Source organism: Nelusetta ayraudi, unplaced genomic scaffold, assembly GCF_046127955.1.
Source record: "Nelusetta ayraudi isolate G7.1 ecotype Tasmania unplaced genomic scaffold, CSIRO-AGI_Nayr_v1 ptg000063l, whole genome shotgun sequence".
Taxonomy (NCBI): Eukaryota; Metazoa; Chordata; class Actinopteri; order Tetraodontiformes; family Monacanthidae; genus Nelusetta; species Nelusetta ayraudi.
In genome coordinates this window covers 3153870-3167376 of record NW_027466113.1, presented here as the reverse complement: position 1 = coordinate 3167376, position 13507 = coordinate 3153870, and the positions used below count along the sequence as shown (strand labels likewise).

General features: G+C 44.8%; 2 protein-coding genes across 2 annotated transcripts; both read left to right on the top strand.

Moving 5' to 3' along the window:
• The first annotated feature begins 429 nt into the window (after positions 1 to 429).
• On the top strand, positions 430 to 9028 carry wdtc1 (WD and tetratricopeptide repeats 1). Its single transcript, XM_076040742.1, has 16 exons — positions 430 to 1445; positions 1653 to 1789; positions 1949 to 2032; positions 2417 to 2463; positions 2935 to 3046; positions 3160 to 3347; positions 3432 to 3614; positions 4081 to 4175; positions 4268 to 4383; positions 4637 to 4712; positions 4815 to 4899; positions 4982 to 5149; positions 5258 to 5493; positions 6122 to 6290; positions 6995 to 7187; positions 7390 to 9028. Exons 2-16 carry the CDS (start codon positions 1742 to 1744, stop codon positions 7588 to 7590), a joined length of 2001 nt encoding a protein of 666 aa, XP_075896857.1. The 5' UTR covers positions 430 to 1445; positions 1653 to 1741; the 3' UTR covers positions 7591 to 9028.
• Positions 9029 to 9177: 149 nt separating this feature from the next.
• LOC142898029 (transmembrane protein 222-like) lies at positions 9178 to 13426 on the top strand. The gene is made up of 6 exons (XM_076040743.1): positions 9178 to 9944; positions 10291 to 10375; positions 10524 to 10555; positions 11178 to 11274; positions 11436 to 11566; positions 13061 to 13426. Exons 1-6 carry the CDS (start codon positions 9826 to 9828, stop codon positions 13146 to 13148), a joined length of 552 nt encoding a protein of 183 aa, XP_075896858.1. The 5' UTR covers positions 9178 to 9825; the 3' UTR covers positions 13149 to 13426.
• Positions 13427 to 13507: the final 81 nt, after the last annotated feature.

Genomic DNA, 13507 nt, shown 5'->3' with positions numbered 1-13507 from the left:
TATATATATATATATATATATATATATATATATATATATATATTGTTTGTGACACATGCAGTTACCAAAGATGTACACGAGAGGGCATTAAAGATTCATCTAATAAAGGCAAAACGGAAAGAAACGCTATAATATACAATATAAAACAAAAATGTGTAGATCTTTCTACAATGGTTTTCTGTAAGTCTCTTCTGGATATTTGGCAAATGAAAACGTACTAGTGATATTTCCTTATCATTTTATGTCAATTTATAACAATTCTTTTCTCGGCTTTGCTGTGTCTATTTTACACAGGAAATTACTGTTTTAGAACTTCCGCTCCCATAGTTGTTAAAGGTTAAAGTCCCAGTTTGTTAGCTTGCAATTTGCTATTCTTTGCTCTTTTGCTACATCTTCTAGATGATCAGAATTATCAAAAATAGCACTTTTATGCATTATGTAAGCAATAACCCGGGCCAATAAGAACCATGGGTGCATTTATTTTGAAATCAACACAGTCCGGAAGTGTGTACTCTGCTCTAGCTAGCGGAACAAAGTTGCGTGATAGGCTCAGTGGGAGCAGGTTTGTGAACAAGTCGGAGGAGGTACTAGCGTGAGCTCTGTCAACAAACGCACATAGCATGAGACTCGTCACGTACACTAAATGGACATTTCCCGACGGACGACCTTTTAGTTGAAGCAGAGCGGTGAGAACTTTACAGCGCTCGTAGAATTTCAATGAGGAGTCCGAAATATCAGTGTTACACGGAGTAGACGTTTTGTTTAGCTAGCAGAGGTAACGCAGATACGCTAACGCCAGCAACTTGAACGATTGACGTCTTGAATGCCCCATGGCTCGATGACCAACACAGTGTTTAACTGTGTCCTTCATGCTCAGTGTTTTGCCTTTGTTTTTGGAGACTGTCAACCAGTTGTTCTAAGCTTATGAGCTGTACGGTTAGCATTAGCTGTTTGGCTAAGTTGTTGAACTCCGATGGTTGGTGTGGCTCTTGATTTCACGACGTCGAGCGACAGCTGTGGTTCAGCGACTTGCGTGTGTTTCAAATAGAAAAAAAAAAAAGTTTTAGTTGAACTTACAGTAAAAGAACAATTGCAATATCTGCTGATGAGATGATTTGGCTTTAAACTGAACGCTCGGTGCTCGTCGTCCCTGGTTGACGTAACTGTGTAAATAAAGTCCCAAATTATGCAAAACTCACTTTACCTATGTTTTCTAACAATGATAACTTTGAGTGACGTCTACAGAAATTAAAGCTTAATTTATCTCCTCCACTTGACAACTCTCTGGTCTTTGAGTGACCCCTTTGTGACGCCACAAAGTGCGCAGATACCACTCCCAGGTCAGTGACAACAGCGCCAATCAGCGCACAGTACACCCAGTGAAAGCGCCTGGCTTCGTGTCATCGGCCAAACATGAAGGTCCAACTAAGTGTCAGTTCCATCAGGCAAGTACAAACTGAGCGTCCTTCTCCCTGCTTTAGGAACAACAACAACAGGAAATATGCTTTTTGCTGGAGAACGATAGAGTCTTATAATTGTTCATTATGTGATATTTCTATGCCGGGCCCTGGGCTCAAAATGACATAACATGAAAATAGGTATCACATGGGACTTCCATCAGCCCAAGTGAAACGATTTCATTTTCTCTCCAGCTACTTCTCAAGAAACAGACTCAATGACCTTTGAATTCTGACACCTGGAACCAACCGTCCCAACGTGTTTTCTGACCCGTGTCGACACCATGACGTCCGGCAACATCACCAGAGATATTCTGCACCGGCAGATCAGAGTGAGTTAAGAAATGTCAAGTTCCACACATCACAAATCTGCCAATCATTTACATGAATACGCTCCAGGTCAACCCCGACTGGCTCTCCTCAATGAGAAGATTAATAACATTATGCAGAAACAATCTCATCCAATCGTGCCCATTGATTCTTGTCCCCAGGACAAGCGAGTGTCTGGGTTCCAGCGGTTCTATCATGTGACGGAACCGTTCATCAAACGACTTGGACTGGAGACTGAGCTTCAGGTCAGTGACTCAAGGTCTTTGCAAACAGCAAAAAGCGAGTACAAACAGAATGTAAAACAGTTCTTTTGGGACATAATTGCACTTCATAGACACACAAAGTTACTTGGATTGTGCAACAATGGAGAAGAGTATGATAACCACAGAATGTGAATGTGATTATGATGAATGTGGTTTGAGTGTTGTGTGACGTGTGTTTTTTTTTTGTTGTGGTTTTAATAGTTATGTTTTACTAGTTTTTATTGCTTTCTCATTTAATGTACTGTGTGCATCCAAAGGAAACATTTTTAAATTTTGTTGTACTTAATTTTACAATGACAATAAAGAAATTCAATTCAATGCGGAAGCAGTGAGGATTTCAACAGGGCGTGTTATTTTTCATCACAGGGCCACACTGGCTGTGTAAACTGCCTGGAATGGAACGAAACAGGAGAGTAAGTTTCAACCGTTGCTGCTGCAAATCTTGGTTTGTAATACAAACAGTATTTGCATCTCTAATTGTGTCAGTCATCACTGGATGCACTTCCAAAGTTGTTTTGGAATATATTTCATTTCTCAGCCTTGTCTCACCCCTGCCTTATGTAGATAACTGTAAATAATTCAGCTGTTCAAATGATGTAAATGTCTTGTTTTTCCTTTCTTACTCTATAAATGTTTTATTTTATTTGCATTTCTTTATTCCTTTTTAATTAATATAATTTTCCTTTCCTTTCCTCGTTGTTGTTATAATTATTCAGATTTCCCCAACGTGGGATTGATAAAGGCGTTCTCTTCTGTTTTGTTCTATTCTATTTTGTCTCGCTATAATAAACTCACCACCTTGCAAATGTACCGCATAGACCTCCCAATGTATCCTCAAGCGTGTCTACACAACTTCTTATAGGTCATTTTCTTCTTTTGTCCAGTTTACTGGCTTCAGGCTCAGACGATCAACACGCCATCGTCTGGGATCCGTTTCGTCATAAGAAGCTCACAACTATGCACACGGGTCACGCCGCAAATATATTCTCCGTAAAAGTAAGCAGGACTTTATACGATATTTCTGCCGTGCTGGTTTTCTATGAAAGTTGCTCACTGGTCTTGTTTCAACCGCCGCTTCCTTCTGACGTTGCGTTTCTCGGTCTACCCAGTTCCTTCCTCACACCGGGGACAGGATCTTGATCACGGGCGCAGCAGACACTAAAGTCCACGTGCACGACCTCACCGTGAAGGAAACCATCCACATGTTCTCCGATCACACCAACAGAGTCAAGCGCATCGCCACGGCGCCCATGTGGCCCAACACCTTCTGGAGCGCGGCCGAGGACGGCATGATCAGGTGGGGCTCGCCCTGGAGATGGAGCCCCGGTGGCTTTCAGTGATTGGCTCACGCTTGCCCCTCCCCCCCGCCTGTCCGCCGCAGGCAATACGACCTGAGGGAGAACAGCAAACACTCGGAGGTGCTGGTGGACCTGACGGAGTTCTGCGGTCAGCTGGTGGAGGCCAAGTGTCTGGCGGTCAACCCGCGGGACAACAACTACCTGGCCGTCGGCGCCAACGGGCCTTTTGTTCGCCTCTACGACATTAGGATGATCCACAACTACAGGTTGGTAGCGACATTTTCACTGCAGGTGCAATAAAACATTGATAAATACTTATTTTAACACCGAGAATAGAATAGAACGCTTTAATTAATCCCAAATTTACGTAGTCACAGCAACAATATAGTACAAAGAGAAGTAAAGTTATATTAATTTAAAAGAAATAAAAAATAAAATATTTATAGAGTAAGAAAGGAAAAACAGTTGGATCACTTGCACACATATGTAAATAAATGTAAATAATGTATATCTATTTTCTTTATTTATTTCTTTTTAATTCACTCTTTGCACTGTACATGCTGCTTTAATTATGCAAATTTCCCCAGTGTGGGATAAACAAAGGCATCCTTATTGTTATTCTTAAAAGCCGTCCTCAGCTGAACTTCACTGAACATCACTCAGTGTCTGGGTTGAGATCCAGGGTTTGTGCCTCTGGCGGTGCCTTGATCGAGTTCATGCGTTTTTCCACAGGAAGTCCATGATTCAGGGAACGTCAGCAGCTGTGCACTCGTTCTGTGACAGACAGAAACCCATCCCAGATGGAGCCGGACAGTATTACGTTGCAGGTATTCTGTTGATTTGCCGACGTCGGACTCTTGTTCCATAATGAGGCAATAAGATCAGAGTAACTTCACCTCCTGCTCCGTTAATGCTTCAGGTCACCTGCCCGTGAAGCTCCCAGACTACAAGAACCGCCTGAGGGTCCTGGTGGCCACGTACGTCACCTTCAGCCCCGACGGCACTGAGCTGCTGGTCAACATGGGCGGAGAACAGGTAACGCTGTCATCACCAGTGAGAATCTGAAGAGTTTAATCACTAATGTAGCTCAAGTTATGATAAATAGTTATGGTAAATGACTAAATAACTGTTGCTGTAAAGTACAGGTATGAAATGAATAATATATATTGCCTTATGTATATCCAGAATGTAACAGGTTAAAAATATACAGAGATTTATATGAATGAAGTTCTATACAATGATCTTGATGATGATTCTTACACTTACTCATTTTATTTTTTTTGGGCAGGTTTATCTCTTCGACTTGACTTTCAAACAGAGGCCATACACGTTTTTGCTTCCAAAAAAGTGCTCGTCCTCAGCAGGTGCGTCTCTGAAACTGCTTCCATAAAGAAAGTGAGTCTGCTTGAGGCCTGAGAGGTCCATTTGATTAATGGGGGGTGTGGCTGGTTTGTGGATCTGTCCAGGTGATGTTCAGAATGGAAAGACGACCAACGGTATCCACCTTCCAGCCAGCCATATTAGATTTGCTGGAAGCCAGATTCACTCGAGGTGATTTCACTCAACCCCTTCCTGACTGGCTGACTGTCTGACTGACCTGCTGCTGCTCAGACTGCTGTCTTGTCTCTTTCAGCTCTGAACTCCCTCCACACCTGGAGAAGATAAAGCAGCAGGCGAACGATGCGTTTGCGCGGCAGCAGTGGACTCAGGCCATCCAGCTCTACAGCCTGGGGATCCACCAGGCCAGCTCTAACGCCATGCTGTACGGGAACCGCGCTGCCGCCTACATGAAGCGCAAGTGGTGAGAGTTAGTGTGTTTCACACCAGTGGTTCTCAGCTGGTGGAGTCTCACTGGTCTACTGGCTCCAGGGGCTGCGATGCAACTGAAGTGCTGCTCTGTCACCCTCAGGGACGGAGACCACTACGACGCCCTCAGGGACTGTCTGAAGGCTCTGACTCTGAACCCCGGACACCTCAAGGCTCACTTCAGGCTGGCGCGCTGCCTCTTTGAGCTCAAGTACGTGGCCGAGGCCCTGGAGTGCCTCAACGACTTCAAGGGGAAGTTCCCCGAGCAGGCGCACAGCAGCGCCTGCGACGCCCTGGACAAGGACATCAAGGCCGCACTCTTCTCCAAGTCTGACTCAGGTATCTCAGCTCTGATTGTTGCTTATGATTTCGATTTGCAGCGGGTGATATTTGTTATACAAATGCACAGAGTTTGAGCACCAGACTTTCCCGCAGCTGGATACCAGAAAGGCTCTCCGAAGCTGTCTGGGATATTAGAATACTAGCTGAAATAAAAGCTCCGTTTTGACTTTGCTAAAAGCAGGTCGTTTACAGACAGGCGTTGGGCATTTGCATAATTTCCTGTTTTGAATAGAATAGAATAAAATAGAATAGAAGAGATGTACTTTATTGATCCCAAATTTGTAAACTACGCCGTTGCAGCACTAAAAACAAACAGAAAAAACACATCTCGCCTAGTTCGTTTTAAGCACCGGCCCACAGAAATAAACCCAAGAGAAAACGCTGAATACCAGGAACATTTCCCTGCTAGGAAAGAAAGTAAGATCGACTGCTGCACTGAAAACTTCAGCAATTATGCTATTTTTCAATTAATGCTATTTTTCAATTTACAGGTATTGTATTATTGGAAATATAGCTCAGCTCTTTTCTTCAAACATCCAAACTGCAGTGATACAATGTCAAACGCGACACAGTCTTGTAGTTATAAGAAGTTATTTTGTCTGTTCTGTTTGTTATTCTTCCCCAGCTGACGATAAGAAAGCCAACAGTGGCGTTCGATTCAACTCGTTGAGTCGGAAGGAGTCGATTCCCGAAGACGAGCTGGTGCTCCGAGAGCGAAGCTTCGACTACAAACACAGATACTGCGGCCACTGCAACACCACCACCGACATCAAGGAGGCCAACTTCTTCGGAAGGTCAGTCAAGCTCCAGAGCACCACTAGGGGGCAGTCAAGAGTTTCTCAGCCTGAGACGAGGCGTTTAAGGGACAGTTAAACATTTTGGCACATTCGCCTGTCGTCGTATTCCCCTTCAGTCACAGAAGTTGGTACATTTCTCAAATCACCAGTGCCTGTTTATTTATTTATTTATTTATTTATTTATTTATCTTTTTAATTCTTCGAAAGAGACACAAACTGTAGGTGAACGTCACAGGTCTCCTCTCCCTCAAAACACATCAAATGCGCAATCCAACAACCTCTCCTGTCCCTCTGGTGAACAAGTTGTGACCTGCACGTTCACCAAACTATTAGAAAACCATGTGACGTTTGCGATGCATGCAGCAAACCCTCAAAACTACTTCCCGGTGTGAATCACTGGGCGGAGGGACGAAAGGTTATAGGTCTTGGTTGATGAAGAAATCATCTTCCACGTTCACCACCAGTCTGCCGCGATCAGACATCAGCGTCTCGTCTGTAGATGATTTGTTTTGATGACTGGAGTCACTGCTTGAAATCACTCCGCCCAGCCAGTTTTTAATTAGCCTGAGGGACAATTTTCATGGGACGTTTTTTAAAAAAAAAAGCTACCCTTGCAAAGTGACCTCGCTGGTCCGTTTGACCCCCGAACCTTTCGACACGCGCGTCCAGTGCCCGTCTTGACTCGTGTCTCTGCTCGGCAGCAAAGGCCAGTTCATCGTGAGTGGCTCGGACGATGGCTCCTTCTTCATCTGGGAGAAGGAGACGACCAACCTGGTGAGGATCCTGCAGGGCGACGAGTCCATCGTCAACTGCCTGCAGCCACACCCCAACTACTGCTTCCTGGCCACCAGCGGCATCGACCCCGTGGTCCGGCTGTGGAACCCCCGGCCTGAGGTACTGACCTGTGGGGGCGCTCTTTACACACACATATAGATTTAAAAAGTGGGATGTACACATAAGGGTGTTTAAAGTTTTATGCAATACAATACATTGTAATTAGTTGCAAACGATGAAATCCAACAAAATGACACTATACCATTATAACGACACATATATAGATGTTTCTGTGTAATGATGATGTGTGTGTTTTGTGCAGGGAATGAGTGAGAACGTGCGGGTGGTGGAGGACATGGATGGAGCCGCTCAGGCCAACCAGAGGAGGATGAACGCCGACCCGTTGGAGGTCATGCTGCTAAACATGGGCTACCGCATCACGGGCCTGCGGGGCGTCGGCCCCGACGCTGCCTCCGACGACGAGGACAACTCAGAGGGACAGGTGCAGTGTCGGCCCAGCTAATGAACTACGACGACGACGACGAGAAGCAGTAGGTGTGGAGTGTCAGAGTGATGGTGGGAGGGAGGGGCGGGGGGGCCAATGACTCGATCAGAACCCCGAAGGTCGTCACCTCTGCACTATGCATCGCCCCCTGCTGGCCACAGAGTGCACCGCTGGAGGTCAGCTGACCCACCTGGGGGGGTCGCTCCTCGGCGGACGTGCTGCCGAGTGTCAGCCTCCGGTCGGTCAGCCTGCAGGTGGCGCTGAGAGTCTCAGTTGCCGCTCCACTTCAGCCTGAAAGAGACTCTGAAGTGTCATTTTGTCACGGGAAGCCTGGTATTGAACCGTCACACGCCAAGATGTTGACTCTGCACGTGATCAGAAGCTTTTCTCAGCTTTCCTTTCTTTCTTTTTTTTGGGGTTTCTAGCGGAAAAAAGGAGCCATTTCTCTTCTGCCCGCACAAGCACTGCAGCGGCCGAAGATTCATGTTGGTTTAGTTTCACTGAAACACAATGTCGGCACTCTGTGCTCATTTTCAGTTTGGCGGTTTTTCTGCAATGGTTTGTTGATTAAAATCAACAAGATTTCAAAACAATTTTATGTTTAAAAAAAAAAAAAGGCTTGTTGTTTTGTTTTGTCTTTTTAAATCAATTTCCGTTGATTGCAACTGTTTGTCACTGTGAAACTTTGCCTGAGTGGAGACGGGACGCAGGTGCTACCTTGTTGTGTATGGCACTAATAATGCGCTTTTTGTTGGCGATGGGATTCCTTCCATCCAGCTGTGTTGCTCCAGCACTTTCTGTTCAACAAACATTATGCCACATCATTTTATTATTATAATTATTATTATTATTATTATTGTTGCTGTTATTATCCCCCAACAGGGCGGTTTGATTTGCAACCAGCAGTCCCAATAAAACAGCACGTGAGACTGCAAAACGATGAACAATGAATAACTGAATACATCACACAGTCATTTCAACGCCCAGTGCCACAGGATCATCGTGGTCCTGAGCCCTGCAGCTTTTGGCACATTGTATCTGTGGCCCAACAGCAGCCTCAGCAGCCCAGGACCTCCTCAGAGTCCCAGGGCCTCCTGAGGGTCCTAGGACCTCCTCAGGGTTCGTGGACCTCGTCTGAGTCCTAGGACCTCCTGAAGGGGTCCCTGGACCTCCTCGAGGTCCTGCTTTCATGAAGTTGGTCCCAGTCTGATGCATGAGACGTCTGTGGCCACAGGCTCGTGCCAGAAAAGGAGTCAAACCCTGGATCGTGGTTTAGGGGGCACACTTGGTCTTCTGCCCCCCACCAATTGTTGAGGACTGGGCCCTTGATAACAAGCAACACTAGGCTTCTTTCTGGTTTACTTTCTTGATTCAGTTGAGATCCCGTTTTTCTTCAAGGGATCATCATAGTTGTCAACAAGGCAAAAATTAAAGTGATGAAACACTTCTCACACCACTCACGTCTGAATCATTTTGTTGTGGTACTTCAATACAACCTGTATTTCAACAGCGCCAGCGGTACTGACCACCCACTGAGCTTCCAGCTTGAAAACGTGAAAGAAGACACTGATGTTCTTTTAGCACGTCAGAAATATGAGAGTTTGTAGGTAGAATCTTAGGCCTCCATGTTACAGTGGTAATTGCTAAATGAAAAATGTGGAGTCACTGCATCTCATAACAGGGAAGCTATTAGAAATAATGCTGAATGATAATAAATCTTCAATATGAGAGACACTAGCCAAGCCTGGTTGTTTTATTTTTAAATTAATCAATAGATCATGTGTGTTGACAGAAATTCAGTTCATCATTTGCAGTGGCATGGTCACCACAGGGAAGTCGTTTTTTTCATGAAAAACAATTCATGATGAAAATTAAATTTGGTATCAGGCACAAAATACAGTATCTGTTTATAATCACTGGATGGAATGCTTAATGCCATTACCACAAAGAGACAGATAACGTCGTAAAATACAGTTTAACATTTAGCAAACCACCAACTCGTTTATTGCGGGATTTTTTTTTTTTTCATAGTCTATTTCGTTAAATTGAACATTATTTAACACGCGAAAAAAAACAGGTCACTCGTCCCTGCTTGCTTACGCACGCTGCGAACACAAGTCGCCGTAATCTGCGGCGACGCGTTCACGGCCCGACGGAAGGCGGAGTGACGTCGTCGACGCCGCTGCGCTTCCGCCTGACGTCGCCCCGTGGGTCAGTGCGTCGGTGTCGGTGTCCCGTTGCGGGCCGTGAGTGATGGCGGAGGTGGACGAGAGCGACGTGATGATAAACTACCACGGAGAGCCGCTGAGGAGCGAGCGGAGGGGCGGCCGCTACCCACACTGCATCGTCTGGACCCCCATTCCCGTCCTATCGTGAGCTTCGTGTCACGCCGCATCACGACCTCATCTGTTGTGATTCTGTTCGGTGTCTCTTTGTGTTACATTTGCTTTTAAATTATAGCCATGCCACTATGTTTCTCCCCCCCCCCCCCCACACACACACACACACATTTCTTACACTATAAATTTATTTATTTATTTATTAAAAAAAAAAAAAAATTCTTCTGTTTGCACTATATTGTTGCTGTAATTCTGTAAATTTACCCAATGTGGGATCAATAAAGGCTTCTATTCTATTCTATCTGACGCATCAGACTGGCCTGCATTAACGACTGTGCGTGTGGTTAAATCCGCCGTTGTGTGTTGCGGCGTCCTGCAGGTGGATGTTTCCCTTCATCGGTCACATGGGTATCTGCACCTCTTCCGGGGTCATCCGGGACTTCGCAGGCTCTTATTTTGTATCGGTGAGTGTCGACCCCGTCTGAAACTCTCAGATTTGTGTGTGTGTGTGTGTGTGTGTGTGTGTGTGTGTGTCTGTGTGTGTGTGTGTGTGTGTGTGTGTGTGTGTGTGTGTCGATTGAGTGTGTTAATTGTGCATTTGTGTGATTCCAGGAGGATAACATGGGCTTCGGCAAACCAACAAAGTGAGTTTATAGCTTAGGATGTTTTATATAAAGCTGCACCCAAACACAGAGAGGCATGAATATACGTAGCGATGCACCGATACCACTTTTATACAGAACGAGTAGAGTACGAGTTCTTCAGTACTTGCAGATACTGATACCAAGTACTTGATAAGGATGCTACACAATATAGAATTATTTTGATTTTTTTTTTTTTCCACAGATATTTCACAACAGCAATTTTCTGTGCCAAGCAAAAACAAATTGAACAAAATTTGCATATACAAACAGCGTTGTGGTATGGGCTCGTGTTTTGCAAGTACGAGCAGAGTACTCAACTCTGGAATCAGTACCTATACCTAATACTAGTATTGGGTATTGGTATTGGTACTAATAACCGATACTGGTATTAGTATCAGTACCAATACCCAATACCAGTATCAAGTATCGATATACTGGTATTAGGTATTAGCACTGATACCGGGGTTGAGTACTCTGCGTGATAATAATACCAGTATTGGCACTGGTATCGGTACCGATAGCAGATACTGGTAAAATTATCGGGTATCTGGTATTGGTATCAGTTCATCCCCTAAAAACCTGTATTGAAATGATACACTGACTGCTGGTTATCCTTTGTCAGGTTTTGGAAGCTGGACGTGGACAAAGTGTGTGGCAACGGTGCAGCCACGTGGGACAAAGCCGTGCATGACGCTTCGGAGGAGTACAAGTGTCGACCGGTACTGACCATACTCACTCATCTGTGTGTGTGTGTGTGTGTGTGTGTGTGTGTGTGTGTGTGTGTGTGTGTGTGTGTGTGTGTGTGTGTGTTTTAGATAATGTTCCAAATTATTTTGTTAAACAATGATAATCCATTTTTTGTGTGTTTGATTTGCTGCAGCACAACCTGTGCCTGGACAACTGCCACTCCCACGTGGCCTTGGCCCTCAACCTCATGCGCTACGACAACAGCACGTCGTGGAACATGGTCAACCTGTGTGTGGGGTCTTTCATACACGGGAAACACGTGACGTAAGTCCCTCGGCCTCACCCGCCCCATGGCTCCTCCCTCAGGTCCAACCTCCAGGGCTTCATTAAGTGATGCCAACCTTTAAAATCCAACTGACCTTTTCCAGGACTCTTCTGAAACTGGCCATGTAGGTCAAGAGGTCATATAGTTTTCCTGTGGTCTGCCAGTCGCTCCACTGATACTACAATAGATAGATAAATCGATTGATACTTAATTGATCTCCAGGAGAGATTTACATTTACAGCCGCAACTATAGTATAAAGAGAGAAAGTACGGTATGATATAAAAATAGAAATAAAAATAACATAAAGGTTAAATAAGTTTCCATTTGAGTCCACTGGATTGACATTATAACAGCAAAATTGTGGCATTATTTTCAGTTGTAGTAGTAGTAGTAGTCGTAGTAGTAGTAGGAGTGGTGGTGGTATTTGATGACAGTACATTTAAAACAATTTGTAGAATTCTTTCACATGAAAACACACACACACACACACGTCTTTCTTCATCACTGTTTTTGTTGTTGTTGTTGTTGCCGTCCCTATTTGTGGTTTGTATAGTGTGCCGGCTGACTTCATGTTCCCATGAAGTACACTTTATTTCTCAACTTCAGAAACAACACAGATGTGATGTGTGTGTGTGGTGCTGAAGGAAAACACAAAGAATCCTGATCCGTCTTCAACAGTCCAGGGATCACAGTGGTGTTCAGCTGGACTCGCAGCTTTAGGAGACATATGGCTCGGAGAACCCCCCCACCAACACACACACACACACACACACACACACATGCACACTCCCCCCACTCATTATTCTCCGTTGACCCACATACAGTGTGTGTTGGCGTCACACTGCTGCCTCTGCAATTACGCTCCTCCGCCACAGGAGTCGCTTATAAAGAAGGGTAGTAATGTAATTCATCACTGACAGCAGTGCCCCCTCTAAGTCACCTTGGGAGGTCACCCCCTTGTTGGCTGCTCCTGGATTCTCCTGGTTGGGGCTGCATGTGTTGAGGTGGCGCCCCCTCCCTGTGGACCAAGTGATACTCCATCACGTCTCACACGTCCTTCTCTGTCCCAGGAAGGGTGGTGGTGTTCTTTTTTTTTTTTTTTTACGTGTAACAGTGTGGGTTAGGGCAGAGTTTCCCAACTAGTGGCTTCCGACCCGAAAGTGGGTCGCGGAGCTGTTTTGATTGAGTTGTGGCTTCGTGGGCAATTTCCCTTTTTTGTTTTTAAAGGGATTTTAAAATATATATATTTAGAGAGAAAATGTTGGGCATTTATGTTGCAGGACACACAATTCATTTCAATAATTTCAGTTGTTTATTGACTAGACATTATAGAAAGAGGGCTAGAGTTTTTATTTTTGTGGAATAAATTTGGGTTGTGACTTCATGATAAGGAAAAACATGATAATGGTCCTGAGTCTCCACACGCACGCACGCACGCACGCACACACACACACACACACACTCACTCACCGGTCTCTCTTGTCTCCCTCAGCTGGGCAGCCTTCCTCAAGACGTGGTTCCCCTTCCTGATGCTCAGCGGCGTCCTCGCCACCTTCATTCTTACCTTCCACCTGCAGTAGCTGAAGCTTCTTTGAGATCTTCTCTCATATTTATGCCGTGCTATTGAAGACTTCAAACCTTCTCCCTTTCCTATTCAGAATGCAAAAACTCAACTCTTGGCTATTAGTTCAGGGGTCATTCAAGAGTCGTTCACACCTCGTGTGTTTGTGATTTAGTTGAGTGGTTAGTAACAACATCAGCAAAACATCTATTGTGAACTGGACACCACTGTTGTTATTTTTATCCCTAAGTCTGTTGCATTTATTTACTTCTACATGCAATAAAATGTTTCTCCAGGCTGACTGTATAAGGCAGAATTGTCCAGTTGACACCAGTCAAAAGATATTTTTGCATTATTATTTCACTTTGTTTTAAACCG